Source organism: Ursus maritimus (genome assembly GCF_017311325.1).
Source record: "Ursus maritimus isolate PB19 chromosome X unlocalized genomic scaffold, ASM1731132v1 scaffold_X1, whole genome shotgun sequence".
In the NCBI taxonomy this organism is placed as follows: domain Eukaryota; kingdom Metazoa; phylum Chordata; class Mammalia; order Carnivora; family Ursidae; genus Ursus; species Ursus maritimus.
In genome coordinates this window covers 93,942,542-93,963,085 of record NW_024423319.1, presented here as the reverse complement: position 1 = coordinate 93,963,085, position 20,544 = coordinate 93,942,542, and the positions used below count along the sequence as shown (strand labels likewise).

The 20,544-nt window shown below is 37.5% G+C and overlaps 1 protein-coding gene across 1 annotated transcript in view; it reads left to right on the top strand.

Moving 5' to 3' along the window:
* The window catches only part of CFAP47 (cilia and flagella associated protein 47), a 503,621-nt gene that overhangs the window by 45,729 nt on the left and 437,348 nt on the right, over positions 1-20,544 (top strand). The window contains exons 11-15 of the mRNA XM_040635242.1: positions 4,781-4,933; positions 5,844-6,030; positions 6,128-6,224; positions 19,722-19,938; positions 20,242-20,483. Coding sequence (XP_040491176.1) covers positions 4,781-4,933; positions 5,844-6,030; positions 6,128-6,224; positions 19,722-19,938; positions 20,242-20,483 — 896 coding nt within the window. The remainder of the gene's footprint in view (positions 1-4,780; positions 4,934-5,843; positions 6,031-6,127; positions 6,225-19,721; positions 19,939-20,241; positions 20,484-20,544) is intronic.

Sequence of the window (20,544 nt, the reverse complement as noted above, 5' to 3'; positions counted from 1 at the left end):
ATATATATATACATATATATATGTATATATATATTTAATATATAATATATATATTTATATATATACACACACACATATATATATTTATATACACACACACACACATATCACATCTTCTTCATCCATTCATCAGTTGGTAGACTCTTGGGCTGCTTCCATATCTTGGCTATTGTAAATAATGCTACAGTAAACATAGGGGTGCATGTATCCCTTTGAATTAGTGTTTTTGTGTTCGTTGGGTAAATACCCAGTAGTGCAATTGCTGGATCTTAGGGTAGTTCTGTTTTTATATCCTTTTTTTTTAAGGAAACTCCATACTGTTTCCGAGTGGCTGCACCAGTTTGCATTCCCACTAACAGTGCAATAGGGTTCCCCTTTTTCCACATCCTTGCCAACACTGTTGTTTCTTGTGTTGTTGATTTTAGCCATTCTGACAGGTATGAGGTGATAGCTCATTGTAGTTTTAATTTGCATTTCTCTGATGGTAAGTGATGATGAACATCTTTTGATGTGTGTCTTAGCCATCTGGATGTCTTCTTTGGAGTAATGTCTGTTCATGTCTTTTGCCCATTTTTAATTGGATTGTTTGTTTTTGAGTGTTGAGTTGTATAAGTTCTTTATATATTTTGTATAGTAACCGTTTATTGGATATGTCATTTTCAGATATCTTCTACCATTCCTGTAGGTTGCCTTTTAGTTTTGTTGATTGTTTCCTTTGATGTGCAGAAGCTTTTTATTTTTATGTGGTCCCAGTAGTTTATTTTTGCCTTTGTTTCCTTTACCTCAGGAGACATATTTAGAAAAAAGTTTCTGTGGCCAATGACAATGAGGTTACTGCCTCCTTTCTCTTCTAGGATTTTTATGGGGGCTTCAGGTCTTACGTTTAGGTCTTTTTTTTTTTTTTTTTTAAAGATATTGTTTATTTGTCAGAGAGAGAGAGAGAGAGCACAAGCAGGGGGAGTAGCAGGCAGACAGAGAAGCATGTTCCCTGCTGAGCAAGGAGTCTGATGTGGGACTTGATCCCAGAACCCTGGGATCATGACCTGAGCTGAAGATAGACACTTAACCGACTGAGCCACCCAGGCGACCCTAAGTACAGAGATTTTAACAGTATTTGTTCTCCAATCTATGAGCATGGAATGTCTTTCCATTTCTTAGTGTCATATTCAGTTTCTTTCATCAGTGTTTCATAGTTTTCAGAGTACAAGTCTTTCACCTCTTTGGTTAGGTTTGTTCCTAGGTATCTGATTATTTTGGGTACAATTGTAAATGGGATTGTTTTCTTAATTCTTCTTTCTGCTGCTTCATTATTAGTTTATAGAAATGCAACAGATTTCTGTACATTGATTTTGTATTCTGCGACTTGACTGAATTTGTCCATCAGTTCTAGCTATATTTTGGTGATGTCTTTCAGGTTTTCTATATATATCATCATGTCATCTGCAAATAGTGAACATTTTACTTCTTCCTTACCGATTTGGATGCTTTTGATTTCTTCTTCTTGTCTGACTGCTTTCACTAGGACTTCCTGTACTATGTTGAATGGGAGTGGTGAGAGTGGGCATCCTTGTCTTGTTCCTGACCTTAGAGGAAAAGTTCTCAGTTTTTCCCATTGGGTATGATATTAGCTGTGGGTTTTTAGTTTACGGCTGGCCTTCATTATTTTGAGGTATGTTCCCGCTAAACCTACTTTGTTCAGGGTTTTTATCATGAGTAGATGTTGTACTTTGTCAAATGCTTTTTCTGTGTATATCGAAGTGATCACATGGCTTTTATCCTTTCTCTTATTGATGTGAAGTATTATGTTGATTCATTTTTGAAGTTTGAACCACCTTTGCAACCCAGGAATAAATCCTACTTGATCGCAGTAGATGATTTTTTTCAATGTGTTGTTGAAATCAGTTTGCTAGCTTCATGAAGTTTATTCTTTATGGAGCTAATAAGCATTTAGGTATGTTAATAACCAGCTCTTTGTCACTTCAGGCATTTAATTTACAACTTCTTTCCATGTCCTTCCTTTATTCCTTGTTACAGACCTTGGGACCTCAGATATAGGAACCATTTCTAGACTCTAAAGGTGGTTAAGGTTCCTGAAGCCAGAGGGAAATTTAAATATCAACAACTATCTTTTTTTTTCTTTTTTTTCCCCTTGTTTTATTTTTTTATTGAATTATAGTTGACATGCAATATTATTATTAGTTTCAGGTGTACATCATATTGATTTGACAGTTGTATATGGTAGGCAGTGCTTATAAGTGTAGCTATCATTTGTCATCATACAGTGTTATTACAGTATTACTGACAATATTTTCTATGCTGTAGTTTTTATCTCTGTGACTTATTTATTTTATAACCAACAATTTGTACCTCTTTTATCCCCTTTACCTGTATTACCCATCCCTCTTACTGTCCTCTTCCCTGGCAACCACCAGTTTGTTCTCTGTATTTGTGAGTATATCTGTTTTTCTGTTTTGGGTTTTAGATTTTACACATAAGTGAAATCATATGGCATTTGTCTTTTGCTGTCTGATTTACTTCACTTAGTATAATTCCCTTGGTCCATCCATGTTGCAAATGGCAAGATTTCATTCTTTTTTATGGGTGAGTGTAATATTCCGTGTGTGTGTGTGTGTGTGTGTGTGTGTGTATATTGCATCTTATTTATTCATGCATCTATTCATGGACACTTAGATTTCTTCGATATCTTGGCTACTGTATATATCTTTTTGAATTAGTGTTTTTGTTTTCTTTAGGTAAATACCCAGAAGTGGAATTACTAGGTTGTATGGTATTTCTATTTTTATTTTTTTGAGGAACTTCCATACCATTTTCCCCAGTGGCTGTACTAATTTACATTCCCACCAACAATGCCGGACGGTTCCCTTTTTTCCACATCCTCATCAACACATATTATCTCTTGTGTTTTTAATACTAGCCATCCTGACTTGTGTAAGGTGACATCTCATTGTGGTTTTGGTTTTTATTTCTCTAATGATAGGTGATGTTGAACACATTTTCATGAGTCTGTTGGACATCTGTATGTCTTCTCTGGAAAAATGTCTATTCCAGTCATCTGTCCATTTTTAAATTGGATTATTTGGGTTTTTTTGGTGTTGAGTTGTATAAGTTCTTTATATATTTTGGGTATTAACCCCTCATTGCACATATCATTTGCAAATATCTTCTCTTATTCAGTAGGTTGCCTTTTCGTTTTGTTGATAGTTTCCTTCACTGTGCAAAAGCTTTTTAGTTTGATGTAATCAAATAGTTTATTTTTACTTTGTTTCCCTTGCCTGAGGAGATATAACCTGAAAAATATTGCTAAGGCTGATGTCAAAGAGATTACTGCCTATGTTTTCTTTTAGGAGTTTTATGGTTTCAAGTCTTACATTTATTTATTTATTTTAATTAATTTATTTTTTAAAAAACAGTTTTATTTATTTATTTGACATAGAGAGAGACAGCCAGTGAGAGAGGGAACACAAACAGGGGGAGTGGGAGAGGAAGAACAGGCTCCCAGCAGAGCAGGGACTCTGGGATCAGGCCCTGAGCCAAAGGCTGACGCTTAACGACTGACCCACCCAGGCGCCCCATCAAGTCTTAACATTTAGATCTTTAATCCATTTTGAATTTATTTTTGTGTATGGTCTAAGAGAGTGGTCCAGTTTCATTCTTTTGCATGTAGCTGTCCTGTTTTCCCAGCACCATTTATTGAAGAGACTGTCTTTTCTTCATCGTATGTTTTTGCGTCCTTTATGGAAGATTAATTGACTATATAAGCATGGGTTTATTTCTGGGCTCTCTATTTTTTCCATTGATCTCTGTGTCTATTTTTTGCCAGTACCATACTGTCTTGATTATTATAGCTTTGTAGTATATCTTTAAATCTGGAATTGTGATACCTCCAGCTTTGTTCTTCTCAAGATTGCTTCAATTCTTGGGGTTCTTCTCAACAACTGGTTTTGAATAGCAAAGTATTTATTTCTCTCTTATTGCTTAACTCTGCTAAAGACTGTCATTCAGTTAAAGTTATCTTACTGTAACCATTGAGGACTTCTTGAAAACAGGGAGAAATATTAAATTTCATTTGGCCATGTGACTAATAGGTTCATACTTGAATTAAATATTGAGGGCGAGAATCTTAATGATTGATAAAATTTGGTGAGAATTGAGGCAGATCAAGGTCAGAAGATGTGAATAATTGTACATTTTGTTTTTATGGAAAAATAGATGCTGAGTGAAAGGAAGAGCATGATGAATGATCATGAGATATAAAGTAGATGTACTTCATTTATAGATTGGTTTCTCTTCATGGATTTACCATTGAAGGTTCCTGCATAATATCTTCAGATATTAAAAAAGTAATGTGTTTAACAAAAGGATTTATGATTATATATATATATTTCTAATTTTTTTCACAACAATCTAAAAATAACTAACTCTTAGGAAACACTAATCAGTTTCAGATCTGCTCCCATGTGTAAATCTAGAACTCTCCAATTTGCTTACTTGACTAATTCCTCAGGAGTAGTTTTAGAGTAGGCACCATTGTATCCCAGTGACCTTAGGAATTTTCTCTAATTAGGTTAGGAAGAAAATTAGATCTTATTCTAGTTCTATATGTCTTAATGTCTTGCCATGCAAGAGGATATGAGGGAAAGGACTAGGACCTGCCCTCTTCACCATTCTGTGCTTAGCCGCTGGGATAGGAGACACTCAATAAAGACTGATTGAATCAATGCATATATATAAATATTGACATAACTTGCTCATCTTGTAGGACGATTTTCACAAAGATTCCAAGATATAACTATGTGGATCCTGATTTTGCGTATACTAAGTTTGAAAAAATTAAAAAGCAAGCACATGAAAACTATTATGCAGGATACATTAAACATTTAAGAAGTGTACGCCTGCGGAAACAAGCAGAGAGGTAAAGTTCATTTCCTCAAACAGTATAAAACAGATCGTAGTGCCTGCAGAGCCAGATTTTTTTTCTTTACTCCTTAGTTTCTTTTTAGTGCTTTAAGTGACCTTTTCATATATGAAAATAACAAAACCTTGAACTACTTTGACTGCAGTTATTTCTTTCCCTACTTTTCGTTTGGGATGTTTTACGTTGGGTTTCCCCAGAAACAGTTCTTGAGATGGGTTCCAGCACAGCATTCTTTTAGGAGAAACAAGATGTGGGAAGCAGGTTAGGGCAGGGGAGGGAACTGAGAAATGATGTGTTTCAGATAAGGCTTACACTCAGCCTGATGCCTAGGGTCTCTTGAATCATAAATTCTACCACACAGATGTTCCTGTGTTGAGCCAAAGGGGCTTGTCTTTTTTTTTTTTTTTTTTTAATTTTATTTTCTTTTTAAGGGGCTTGTCTTTTTTTTTTTTTTTTTTTAGATTTTATTTATTTATTTGACAGAGAGAGACAGCGAGAGAGGGAACACAAGCAAGGGGATTGTGACAGGGAGAAGCAGGCTTTCTGTGGAGTAGGGAGCCCGATGTGGGGCTCGATCCGAGGACCCTGGGATCAGGACCTGAGCCTAAGGCAGACGCTTAACGGCGGAGCCTCCCAGGTGCCCCAAGGGATTTGTCTTTTGTGCTCTGTATCAGCCATTGGTTGTGAGCTGTCCTTGGGTGTGGTGGGATGGGCAAGACTTCCTTGGTGAGGTCTTTGAGAATGGGGTCTTCTCAGCAGAAGGTAATTTTATGCAGATGAGTGCATCATTCTTTGTAAGTGGTTCTGAGTGTGGCAGCAGCATCATGAGGTATGGGGAATGTTGGGATTTGCCAGTGTATTTTCTAAAACCCTTGGCCTCAATTAGTTATTATTATGATTTCAATAGGGAATGCATGTATTCATATAATGACACAGACATAGGATTACAGCCAGCATCAGGTCTAAAGTCACCCTCACTCTCAGAAACGGAAATAGAAGAGGAATTATGTTCAGCAAAGTGTCGGATCAAACCTAACCAATTACTAAATACCAGAAATATAGACTCCAAGGAGACGAAGGCTCTGAAAAGAAAGGCATGTGCAGTATTTTACATTTCATTAAGTCATGAGAATTCTTAAAATATCTTTTGCTAATATTGAAACTTAATTTTGGGGTAACATTTTTCCATAGGTTCTCAAGGGACTTAAATCGGACCCATCCACGCCCCATGAAAAACATGATTGCAGCTTAATTTTGACACCAAAGCAAATTCATCAAGTAATTGTTGGTAAGAATCTATAAAAAGCTATTAGAGCCTTTATTTTTTTTAACAGGTTTATGGGATCATAATTTATATTCCTTAAAATTGACCTGTTTAAAGTATGCAAGTCAGTGAATTTTAGCAAGTTTATGGGATTATGCAACCATCATCATAATTCAGTTTTAGAATGCTGCCCTCACCTTCAGGACCGTATGTACTTACTCCCAAATCCCACCCCTGGCCCCAGGCAACTGTTGATGAATTTTCTCTCACTATGGATTTGCCTCTTATGAACATTTCATATAACAGGAATCATACAATGTGTAGTCTTTTTGTATATTGCAACTTTTACTTAGTGTAATGTTTTTGAGGTTCATCCAATAGGTATAAATAGGTATAAATATTTTCTTCCTTCTTATGTCTAAATAGCATTTCATTTTATTGGAGTGCCACATTTTGTTTATCCATTTACCAGTTGATGGACATGAGCTGTTTTCAGTTTGAGGCTATTGTGAATAATGTTGCTATGAATGTTCACATATAATTCTTTGAGTGAACATATGTTTTCATTTCTTTTGGTTAGATTCCTAGGAGTGGAATTGCTGAGTTGTATGGTAAATTCCTGTCTAACATTTCAAGAAACTGCCAGAAACTTTCCAAAGTGCACCAAGTTACAGTCCCCTCAACAGTGCACGAGGGTTACGATTACTCCACGTTCTCACCAGCAGATGTTATTTTTCTGTCTTTCTTGATTATAGCCGTCCTGATGGTGTGAAATGTTCTCACTGTGGTTTTGATTTGCATTTTCCTCGTGACTAAGATGTAGAATATATTTTCATGCATTTAAATACACATAAATATATATCTCCTTTGGAGGAGTGTCTTTCAAATTCTTAGCCCAATTTTTAATGTGAACTTTTGCCTTCTTATTGTAGAGTTGTAAGTATTGTTTATATATTCTAGATACAAGTCCTTTATCAGATATATGATTTCCAAAGGCTGTGGCTTGTTTTGTTTTTTATTTTTTTATTATTATTTTTTTAAAGATTTTATTTATTTATCTGACAGAGAGAGACAGCCAGAGAGAGGGAACACAAGCAGGGGGAATAGGAGAGGAAGAAGCAGGCTCCCAGTGGAGGAGCCTGATGTGGGGCTTGATCCCAGAACGCCGGGATCACGCCCTGAGCCGAAGGCAGACGCTTAACGACTGAGCCACCCAGGCACCCCTGTTTTTTAGTTTTTAAATAGTGTTGTTTAAAGCACGGAAGTTTTTACTTTAAGTGAAATTGAATTTATCGATTTTTAAAAATTTTTTATTATAATTTTTTTCTTTTATAGATCATGCTTTTGATTCCATACCCAAGAATATGGGTATGAATATTTTCACAAATATTTTCTCTTGTTTTCTTCTAAAATGTTTATGATTTTAGATCTTACATTTAGGACTACAATTCTTTATGGGTTAATTTTTATGTATGTTGTGAGTTAAGAGTCTAAATTCATATTGTTGTATGTGGCTGTTCAGTTGTCCTAGCACCATTTGTAGAAAATACTATCATTCCTCATTGAATTGCCTAGTACTCTTGTTGAAAATCAATCAACCGTATATATCAGGGTTTATTTCTAGAGTCTTAGTTCTGTTCTATTGATCTGTATGTCTGTACTTCTGACAGTTCTACACTGTCTTTGATACTGTACCTTTAGACTAAGTTTTGAAATCGGTTAAGTGTAAATCCTCCAAATTCGCTCTTCTTTTTCAAGATTGCTTTGGTTATTATGGATATAAATCGGATTTTTTAAAGACCCTCTTTGTCTTGCTTCTGGATCTCTTGCTTGCGCCAACCAGTATTGAAACTTCAGGTCATGATGTTGACCTTCTCTGAATGTCCACCATTGAGATAATTATTATTTTGACAACATCCCTATGCATGAGTTAAGAAACAAGTGACAGGGGTGCCTGGGTGGCTCAGTCGGTTAAGCATCTGCCTTTGGCTCAGGTCATGATCCCAGAGTTTGGGATTGAGTTCTGCATTGGGCTCCCTGCTCAGTGGGGAGTCTGCTTCTCTCTCTCCCCTGCTCATGCTTGCTCTCTGTCGCTCACTCTCTCTCTCAAATAAATAAAATCTTAAAAAAAAAAAAAAAAAAGGAAAGAAACAAGTGCAGTTCCCTTGCAGAGGTGTTGAACAGTATCCCTGCCTAGGTCATTTTCACCAAGCCTATTAAAGGATGATTATGGTTAAAGAAATCGTAGTCTATACTAGTCTGAAGAGGAAGTTTGTATTTCATTCTAGGCAGCGTTAGGGTGTCCCTGAGGAAGATGTGAGCAGAAGATGATTAATTGGTATGGATGTGTTGATTCTCCCTCTAGGGAGAACCTAGTATACAAAACACCAAATACCAATTCTTTTATTATCCAGACTAAAAGGTGATAGCCAAAGAGGTGCCAGGTAAGAGACAACACAATGGGAAGTGCTTAAATATCTGGGCGGTGATGGCTTGCTATGGCTGGGCAGTGGCCAAGTGTCAGATCAGTGAGGACTGTGGGAAATGCCCCAAACAGGATCTGGCTCTGGGGAAAGTGGGTGACATGGACTGGTAAGAAGGGATGGACTCTCCCACCATTCACTGAGGTTCTGAATGGGAAATAGGACTCAGTACTGCAAGAGCACCAGAGCTAAACCTCCCTGCTACACAGTGACAGTGAGCCCCTTGGGCATGGTGGACTGGGAACTCATTCGTTCATTGCCTGTCTGGGGTTAGATGCAGTTCAGTTCAGGTTAAGTGTCATTTACTCTGCTTCTCTTTTGTGCCAGGCATGTGGTAGGTACTGGGATTTATAGGCCCAGGGACTTACCTTTCATTATTGGGTGGTACAGGCTTTGTGTCTTCCAAATTGGTGACTGATTAATCAGATAAGCAAATCTATACAAATTCGAAAGGAGCAAAGTTAGAAAGCAGTGTCCAGTGTCTCTTCTACTCCTCCTCCACCAGCTTTGCTCCCTTCACCTGGTGTTCTGAGTATTTTATAATGACCCTTTCTCTGGCGACAGGGCCCCTGTGTGAGTTTACAAGGTCAGCAACTGTGATGGTGGGAATTTTGTATCACTGTCATTTGTATACCTCGAAGGTGTTTTTTGAGCCTCCGCACAGAACAGGGACTAGCACTATCAACGGAGAGTACAGTTTCAGAAAATTTTGCTCTGTATTTATAGTTTAAAAAGTGAAGTGGGGACCCATGAGTGGCTCAGTCCCATTCAGTGTCTGACTCTTGATTTTGTCTCAGGTTATGATCTCAGGGTCGTGAGATCAAGCACCACATTGGGCTCCAACGCTGGGCTTGGAGCCTGCTTCAGATTCTCTCTGTCCCTCTCTCTCAGTCCTTCCCCTGCTTCCCCTCTCTCTTTCTCTCAAAAAGAAAAAAAAAAGTGATTGTCAAGAGACACAGTAGAGGATTTGGAGGTTAACTGAATCAATTAGTGAAAACTGTTATAGAGGGGCACCTGGGTGGCAGCTGCCTTTGGCTTGGGTCATGATCTTAGGGTCTTGGGATCAAGTCCCACGTTGGGCTCGCTTTTCAGCGGAGATACCGCTTCTCCCTCTACCTGTGCTGCTCCCCCGCTTTTGCTCTTTTGCTTGGGCACGTGCGTGCTCTATCTCTCAAATAAATAAATCTTAAAAAAAAAAAAGAAAGCTGTTATATAGAGTCTGGATTACATTGGATGTTGTTGCAGAGAGTATTCTTTGCTTCGTCAGCAAATGTTCAGTCACTTCAGTTTTAAGTTACCACATATTGATACATATTAAAAGCCAGGCATTGTGTTGAACAATGTATAAATATGATCTTATTTAATCCTTCAAATGATGTAAGCAACTTATAAGGTAATTGCTTTTATTTCCATTTTAGAGATGAGTAAAGTGAAGCCCAGAGAGGTGATAAACCTTGATCAGATTGCTCGGTATTTAGTAGAAAGGAGTAGATTTGAAATTAGGTTTCTCTAGGCAGACTTTTAAAATTAAATTAATTAATTAATTAATTTAGAGAGCGTCGGCCGGGGGAGGGGCAGAGGGAGAGGAAGAGAGAGAATCTCAAGCCAACTCTGTGCTGAGCACGGAGCCCAACATGGGGCTCAATCTTAGGCCTCAGAGATCATGACCTGAGCTAAAACCAAGAGTCAGACGCTTGACTTACTGAGCCACCCAGGCATCCCTCTACCCACACTTTCTATCTCAATTTCTCTTTCCATTCCTCTTTCACAACCTGTATTTTTCTCTACAGTATTTGTCTCAGCTTCTTCCCCACCTTCCGTTATGTCTACCTCACAGTATTGTTAAATCAGAATCTAGAATTCTGTATTGGTTTTCATAAAACATATTAGTCTGCTTTTTTGCTTTTTTATTTTTTAATTTATTTATTTTTAAGATTTTATTCATTTATTTGTCAGAGAGAGAGGGAGCGCACACAGGGGGAACAGCAGGCAGAGGGAGAAGCAGACTCCCAACTGAGCAGGGAGCCCAATGTGGGCTCGATCCCAGGGCCCCAGGATCATGACCTGAACCGAAGGCAGACGCTTAACTGACTGAGCCACCCAGGTGCCCCAGCATTTTTTTCTTTTTTAAAGTTTGTTTTTACTATCTTTGTTTTGTCATTAGAGTAATGTTGGCTCATAAACTGAGTTTAGAGACTTAGGAAGTGTTCATTCCTTTACTATATTCTGAAAGAGATTATGTAGAATTATATTATTTTTCAAATGTTCGAGTTCTTCAGAGAAACTCTCTGGGAAAGGAGAGTTCATTTTCAGAGGATGTTTAATTACAAATTCAATTTCTTTAATAGTTGTAGGACCATTCCGATAATCTGTGCCATTTTAGGAGAGTTTTGGTAGTTTGTAGTTTTTCTGGAATTGATCCCCTCCATAAAGACATCCCATGCATGTGCATAGAATTGTTTGTAGCTTTCCCAAATAATCCCTTTAATGTCTGGGTTAGAAACATCTGTAGTGATACAGCCTCTCTTAATATTGAGAATTTTATGTTTTCTTGTTATTTTCCTTTCTCTTTCTCAGTAGAGGTTTATCAATTTTATTGGTGATTTCAAAGAACCAGCATTTGGTTTCATTGATTTTTATCTGTAGTTTTTCTGTTTTTAATTTTAATGACTTCTTATTTTATATTTGTCATTTCCTTCTATTTGCTTTGGAGTTTTATTTGGGTTGCTTTTTTTTTTTTTTTTTTTTTTTTTTTTTTTTTTCTTGATGCAGAAGTTTGAATTATTGATTTATACCCTTGTTTTTTTCCTTTTAAAGATTTTATTTATTTGAGAGAGAGAGAGACAGAGTGTGATAGAGATAGCGCGCGCCGGCGAGAGAGAGAGAGAGAGAGAGAGAGAGAGAGAGAGCGCGCGCGCGCACAAGAGCGAGAGAGAGTGAGTGCAAAAGAAGGGAGGAGAGGGAGGAGCCAGGGAGCCTGATGTGGATTTGATCTCAGGACTCTGGAATCATGACCTGAGCCAAAGGCAGACGCTTAACCGACTGTTCCTACCCTTCTCTTTTCTCTAATACAATCATTTAGTGCTATGCATTTCTCACTAAACAGTACGTTAGCTGTATCTTACATATTCTTATATATTTTCATTTTCTTTTAGCTCAATATACAGTTGACCCTGAACAACATGGTTAGTGGTGCCGACAACCCCCCCCCCCACCATGTGGTCAGAAATCTGTGTGTATCTTTTGATTCCCCGAGAAGTTAACTACTAATAGCCTACTGTTGACTGGAAGCCTTACTGATAAGATAAACAATTGATTAACACCTAGTTTGCGTATGTGCTGTATACTGTATTCTTAAATAAAATAAGCTAGGGAAAAGAAAATGTTAATGAGAAAATCACGGGGCGCCTGGGTGGCTCAGTCAATTAAGTGTCTGCCTTTGGCTCAGGTCATGATCCCAGGGTCCTGGGATGGAGCCCCATGGGGAGCTCCCTGCTCTCCATGGAGTCTGCTTCTCCCTCTCCCTCTGCCCCTCTCCCCTGCTCGTGCTCTCTCTCTCTCTCTCAAATAAATAAATAAAATCTTTAAGTTAGAAAATCAAAAGACAGGGAAAATACATTTAGTGTACAGTATAGTAGTAGAATGAGGCACCCCACATCTTGTTCCCACCCTAAGTTCACAAAGCTGGATCTTGGAGTGACACCTGCTTCTTGCTCCTGTACCCAGGAATGTGGGAAGGCTCCTTCCATGTGGAGTCTGGGGCAATGCAGAGAACCAGGGAAGGCAGATCACCTTTACCCATTTCTCTAGGTCATTTGCTGTACCTGACCCCTTTTATGGGGTTCTAACACAGTTTCTGCTTTTAGGAAATGCTGACAAGTGTGGACGTGCCAGTTACCTGACAGTATTAACTCCCCACCTGGAAGAACTTTCAGCACCATGTACAGTGCCCTCTCCGTTGTCCGCTTTAGGCTTCTCCCTGGTGCTGTCCTGATCTGCCCCCCCTCCCCACCGCCCCCAACACATATCCATGTTCTCCTAGACCCCTTGATTCAGGAGGTGGGGTGGGTTATCATTCACTGGTCCTTGGTCAACTCCCACTAGTGAAGGGCATTGCTGCTTATGCGAGAATCCCTCCCCAGAGCCAGTTCCTTTGTGCTCCTCATATCAAGACCTAAGTGAACACGTAGTCGGATGAGGAATGTCTGGATCAGGCAAGAGACTTGCTGTTCCAGCTTTCTCTACATCTTTCCTCAGCCTTCCCTTTGCTTCTAGTCATTTGGTGATTCTGTCTTACTTTAAAATCACAACACAAAAATGCATGTTTATTGGGGGTGGGAGCACATGTAAATGGACCCATGCAGTTCAAACCCTTATTGTTCAAGGGTCAACTGTATTATCTAATTTCCTTGAAACATTCTCTTTGGCTCATGAGTTATTTAGAAGTGTGTTACTTAAATTTGAAGATTTTTCGGTTTTCTTTCTGCTATGGTTTTCTAGTTTGATTCCATTTGGTGAAAGTACACACATATATGTATTCAATTCTTTTAAATTTTTGAAGATTTGTTAAGTGTGATTCTGGATGTGGTCCCTTTTGTTGAAGGTTCATGTGACTTGAAAAGAAGTGTTCTGCTATTGTTGGGGAGTGTTCTTTAAATGTCAGTTATATCCCAATTAGTTAATGGTATTTATTTGTACTAAATCCTTACTGCTTTTTTGTCTAGACAATCTGTCAGTTATTGACAAAGGTGATTGACATCCCAAACTGTAATTGTAGATTTTATTATTTCTCCTTTTCATTCTGTCAGTTTTGCTTCATGTATTTTGAAGCTCCCTTGTTTGGTGCATACACATTTGAGACTGTTATGCCTTCTTGGTCCCTATTATCATTATGTAATGTCCCTCTTTGTCCCTGGTAATTTTCTTTGGTCTGAAATGTAGTTTGATATTGATCCAGCTATCAAAGCTTTCTTTTGTATAGTCTTTGCACTGTTGATCTTTTTACTTGTTTCTACTTTGGACTTACCTATGTCATTGTATTTGAAGTAAGTTTACTGTGGGCAGCATATAGTACTTTTTCATCCATTCTGACAATCTTTGTTTTTTAATTGGTGCATTTGTGTCATTTACATTTGATATAAATGTTGTTATATATCAAGACTATGGAATGTTATTCAAGATTCTTTGTTTTTACCTTCAGAAGTTTATCTTTAGTTCTCAAAAGTTTTCAAAAGTCCGGGCATGGTTTTCTTTGGATTTGTTCTGCTTGGGTTTCACTAAGCTTCTAGAATGTGAGGTTTAACTTTTTTTTGCTACCTTTGGTCATTTTTTAGCTATCTTTTTTTTCCAAATATTTTTCCAGTCCCCTCTGTCCTTTACTTTCTCAGGAAAGTTTACATCTCTGTTTACATGATTTTTAGACCTTCTGCTTTTGTTCCACGGGCCTCTGAGACTTTTAATTTTTTTCAATCTGTTTTCTTTTTGTTTGTTCAGATTGGGTAAATTCTGTTGCTATTTCTTCAGGTTCACCAACTTTTTCTTCTGTCCTCTCATTCTGTTAATGAGCATACCAAAGAGGTTTCTGTTTTACTTACTGTATTTTTTAATCTTAGAGTTTCTATTTAGTTCTTCTTTGGATATTCTCTTTGCTGAAACTGTTTCTCTACTGATTTCAAGAGTATTCATAATTGCTTATTTGGTCATTTTTAAAATAGTTTCTTTAAAACTTCTGTCAATCTATTTCAACATCTTTGTCATCTCAGTCTTGGTATGATGAGTAATTTTGGTTTATACCTTGGGCATTTTGAATACTGCATTATGAGACTTTACTATTTAAATAATCTATTTTAGGGTGCAGATGATCCATTTAGCTTTAGAACATACATTGTAGTCCACATCTGTGTGCTGTATAACAACTGTCAATTTAATTTTAAAGCCTTTATAGTACTGTGCTGGTTTTCCCTTTTTATATGCTGCCCAAATGATTATATGAAACCCAGGCATTATTTCACACTGTAGTTCTGTTCTTAAGCCATTTGCTGTGTTGGTTCTGATAGATTTCACCCATGGACTGTTCAATATATGACCATAACTTAATTCACATACTTAAAATATGTCCTTGTCTAACTCCCACCTCTCTGTCCCTACCCCTACTTTTTAGGTGTGAGGGGGAGGGGTGTCATTTTATTTGCCTGCTTTAGTTTAATGAGGCGTAGAGTGGCCACTGTGATAGTAGGGAAGTAGGGGCAGAATCTCTTTACTTATGTTTGTTTAATACAGGGCAGCTTTGGTCGGCAGGCCTTTATTTCACAGAGTGTGCAGTGCCAGGTGAGGAGGGGAGGGAGTTACTACTGCTTTTCTTAGTGGAGGGTGGTGGTAGTTAATAGGACTCTATCCTACAGTCTTTTAGGCACATGGTCAAGAGGGAGAGGAGCACTGCCTTTCTAAGCCTTAATTCAGGGCAGATATGGTTGACAGGTCTCAACTCCAGCAACTCCACAGGGACTCCCTCTTTAGTGGAGAAGGGAAGGAATGATGTCTCCCTTTTGTCTTACTGTAGGGTAGGGATGGTTGACAGGGCTCTATTCCAGTTCTCTTAGAACCTAGTGTTGAGGGCATCAGCTTCTTTCATGATGTTTGGCTGGAGTAGTGTAGGTCTAGTTAAAAGGGTTTGGCCTTGTCGGGCCACCCAGAATGGGCTGCAAGCTCCTCTAGTGCCCAGGCCATGATAATAACCCAGGAAAATTCACTGCAGGTTTATCTCCGTTTTCCTAAAATCCCTAGACAATCCATTTTCTCATTACTTATCCCAAGTTCCTGATAGTTATTTCATAGATTTTTGTCAACATTTTAATTTGTAATTAGAGGAGTACAGTGGATTGTGTTTACTTAATTTTTTCTGGAAATAAATTCTTGAAATATGGAAGAGAAGTATTACTCTAAAATCTGCTATACTTATTGAACATATTGCTATTTCTCATTTGTGAAGGGCTGGAAAACATTAGCACAGCGAATGGCAGTTTAATAGCCTTATCACGATGGAAGAAAGCCTAAAATTAAAATGCAGTGGACAAGATTTCATCATGGATAATGGTCAGAGCCATTGGGGCAGGTGGAAAAAGAATGCCAGGAACTCTAAGAACTGTTATTATTTAAACCACATTGTCCCCTCTCCAGATCCTGTTCTTCTTGTTGAGGTCACCAATGCCATTAGGCAGCCTTTGTCCAGGGCTACAGAATGTGAGGACATCTGGCTATGCTTTGTGTTTCCTCATATGGTGTTCCTGTTTTGTTGCCGTATGTCTGTCTGCGTGTACCTTCTGGAGACCCAGAATGTGTGTTTGAGCCTGGCACCAACTTTTCCCTTCACAGTGGTTTTTGAGTCATCATGCTCTGTAACAGGTTCATCAATCCCATCGTACCCTCATGTCTGGCCCTAGATCCAGGTCCTCTGAGGTCTCCATTTTTCAGGTAGGGATCAAAGACCTTTTCTAAACATACAGTAAGTGATATTCATTTTAACAGATGCTAACATATTTATAAAGTTTAACGTATCAATTCAGTTTAAGAAGGAAGGGAAACTTCAACTTCTGAGTTGGAATAACAGGAACTGCATTTACTCATCTTCCTGAAACGACCAAAAACAACAAACAAGAAGTACAGAAAGCAAGAATTTTCAAGACACTGGATATCAGGCAATGAAAGTGAATGATGTGCAACAGGAAAAAATATATGTGAGCCCTAGCCAAGCTTACTGCTGTGAGAGAATTTCCAGCCCACTGTCCAGAGAGAAGGAACCCAGAAGAACCTGATGGCATCCTTGAGATGAGAAAACCTGGCTGTGAGACTGGAGCCACCAGGGAAGCCAGAGCTCACAGGGCAGAATACAAGGCAGGAGAGAGCTGCACAAAATGAGAACCTCAGTGTTCTGCTGCGGGTTCCCCTCAGTTACTCTAAATAATACCGGTCAGCTCATAGGTGTGAGGAAAACTATCTAAAACTAGGGGAAAAAACTTTAGAAAGGATTATAGAATTATCCACTACTCATTCAGGCCAGGGAATAGTGACTAAAACTTCCCACCTGGCAGACCAGGAAAAAAAACAAACAGCAACTTCATAATTCATGGACATTGGGCCAGAGCTCAGGAAGTTCTTGCCTCAGTGGTGGAGAATAATTATTACTGTTCAGAGCACTACTCTGGATCCAGGTTAACTTTCCTAAAAGCAAGACCTGGAAGGATCAATCTGTTTTAAAGTAACTTTCTCCCAGAATAATGCTCAAGAAAATTTATAGGAATATAAAAAATTTTCAGTACCTAATGAAGTAAAATTTACTATGTCTGACATCTGTACCAAAATTAGGCATGAAAAGCAGCAGCAAAACGCAACCCATCATGAGAGTAATTAACCAGTTAAACCTACCCAATAAGGATACATATGATAGAATTATCAGAAAAAGATATGAAAAAGGAATATAGCTATATCCCATATATTTAAAAAGTTATGCAGAGACATAGAAAATATGAAAAATTGTCCATGCGATATATGGCTTCAATAGGATTCCAATAAAAATTCCATCAGGATCTTTTGTAGAAATTTACAGGGGCTCCTGGGTGTCTCAGTCGATTGGGCGTCTGCTTTCAGCTCAAGTTGTAATCCTGGTGTCCAGGGATTGAGCCCGCATTGGGCTCCCTGCTCAGTCGGGAGCCTGCTTCTCCCTCTGCCTGCCACTCCCCCTGCATGTGCTCTCTCTCTGTGTCAAATAAATAAATAAAATCTTTGAGAAAAAAAAAAGAAATTGACAGACTCACTTTAAAATTCAGATAGACATGAAAAGTAGTTAGAATAGTCAAAACAACTTTGAGAAAGAAAAACAAGTTGGAGATAAATCACTACCTGATTTCAAGACTTAGAAAGCTATAGTAATCAAAACAGTGTGGTATTGGCATAAATATAGACCCATAGATCAATGAAACATAAGTGAGAGTTCAGACATAGATCGACGCACATTAGACAACTGAACTTTGACAGAAAGACAATGTAGTGCGGAAAGGATAGTCTTTTCAAGAAGTCTTGCAACATGTGAGGCACCCATTTAAAAGAAAAGAAGTTTATATCCTTATGTCATATACTAAAACTAAGTCAAAAGATTGTAAGCCTTTTGCTTCCTTCCTTGGAGAGGGAAGCATAGGAGCAGCACCCAGGTGGCTCAGTTGGTTAAGTGTCTGACTCTTGATTTCTGCTCAGGTCATGATCTCAGAGTTGTGAGATCAAGCCCCATGTCAGGCTCCATGCTAAGCTGGAGATTCTCTGTCCCTCTGCCCCTCCTGTTCTGTGCACATGTGCTCTGTCTCTCTAAAATAAATCTTTAAAAAGAAGCATAGGAAAAAGATATCTCTGACGATGAGGAAAGCAAAAATGTCCTAGATACGATATAAAAAAAACCCCATGATCCATAAAAGAACAAATGGATAAAGAAGAAAAGAACAAATGGATAAATTGGAATTGATCAAATTTAAATGCTTCTCCTCAAAAGTAACTGATGAGAGGATAAAAACAAGACATAGAGTGATAGAAAATATTTGCAATTTATGTATCTCATGAAAGAATTGCAACCAGAATGTGTATAAAACTTTTGAGAATCAATATTAAGAAAACAAATGACCCAGTTAAAAAATGGGCAAAGGGATTTGAACAGATACTTTAACAACAAAGATATACAAATGAGAAATAAGCACATGGAGATGTGCACAGTGTTGTTAGTTGTTAGGGAAACACACAATAAAACCATAGTGAGACACTGCTATAAATCTATTAAAATGTCTAAAGTGAAAACAACAACAACAACAATAATGAAGAAACCGAAAACTCACCAAAACTATTGCCAAAGATATGAGGCATCTGGGACTCTTATACGTTACCAGTGGAGTGGGAAATTACACAACCACTTGAAAAGAGTTAGGCAGTTTCTTGTACATTTATACATGCATTTGCCATATGATTTACCATTCCACTCCTAGATATTTGTCCAAAAGAAATGAAATCATGTGTTCAAACAAATACTTGTGCCCAAATATTTTAGCAGCTTCAATTGTAGTAGCCAGTACCTAGAAACAATCCAAGTGTCATTCAACAGGTGAAGAGAAAAACATACACCTGTAATGGACTATCACTTTGTAATATAAAACAATGGACTACTGATATCTGAAACAACTTGAATGAATCTCCAGGGAATTTGTAGAGTGAAAAAAATCAGAGACAAACTGCACGTTACATTCTTCCACTCATAAAAAAACTCTAGAACATGTGAACTGATCTACAGTGACATGAAGCGTATGAGTAGGGGTCTGGGAAGGGGGAGTACTGAGGATGATGGGAAGGAGAGACTATAAAGGGGCACAAGAGAACTTTGGAGTGATGGCTGTTCACCCTCTTCCTTGTGATGGTTTCATAGGTGTATACATATGTCAATACTTAGGAAATTCTACACTTTAAATCAGTTACGATTAAATCAAGCTGTTAAAAAACACAGAAGACCTATAATTATTAAAATTGTATGATATAAAAACTTTTGTCTTTAAAAAGGGAAAACTTAAAACTCCCCACTCATGTTCTCTCTCTAAATAAATAAATAAATAAATTTAAAAAAAAATAAAAGGGAAAACTTAAGTACTGAGCAATGGGAAAATTACCAATTTTTGTAAATTCTGGATAAATGAACATGAATGTATTGATGGAAGTGGAGAAGGTGTTGGAGTATGCAAATTCATGTACTAAAATGAGTTATGAGTACTAATAATTTTTTGATATAGTTTTCCATATAATTAGGATATATTTATATTGAATTTTAGTCAATAATCTCCAAACACCAAATTATGGGCATTTAGATAAAAATCTTGCTTAATAACCTTTGATATTATAAGAAATAGTTTTCTAAGTACCATTTTGTATAAATTAATTGGTGAAAATATAATATGGAAACTTAAAATTACTGAATACATCTTCCAACACTAAACTTAATCATTTTTCATTTTTTCAGGGCCCTCTGTCCTTAACTTTGGTGATGTTTGTGTGAACTCCACAAATACTCGTCTACTGCATGTTATTAATATGCTACCTATGCATATTTTGATCCAGTTAGATATTAATTTGGATGAACTTCAAAAAACCAACCAGTTTTCATATGTGATTCCGCCTACAGCTAGTACTTATATTTCAATGGTATTTGAATCTCCCACCATTGGAAAATTTTGGAAGTAGGATTCATTTTTGAATTTCTGTATGCTAAAATCAAAGTGTCCTTTTGTTGAAAATGTATTTTTTTGATTCAGTAATTGTAGAATATGTTACGTTTGGTCCTCAAACATAGGAACTATATGTGCATCGATTTGTAGATTGATATTTCGGTGATAGCCTGTCATGAACACTTTGATATATTGCTTACTAAGGATTAATTGTGGGTGTTAATCAATAATATATGCATTTTTATATGTAACTGAATTCTGTACCTGCAGATGGCTATTTGTCAGTTAAGTTGGACTGCTTTTGCTGTGTTACAGGTCTTTCACCTTTACAGTGAACAATATACCTGGTGGTCATATCCTAGTGATGGCAGTTGTCATGCCAGTAAAGCTTGAGCTATCTTCAGATGAGCTAGTATTGAGACCACAAGGCTTCTCCGTGAAAACATGTTTTATGGGGACAGTTGGATTGTATAATCATCAGAATTATTTTGCCAAATTTAAATGGCAACCAGTAAACACAAAAAGAGGAATGGCATTTTCCATTCGTCCAGCTGAAGGTAATAGTTGATTCTATTTGTTTGATTTATTTATTTATTTATTTATTTATTTATTTATTTA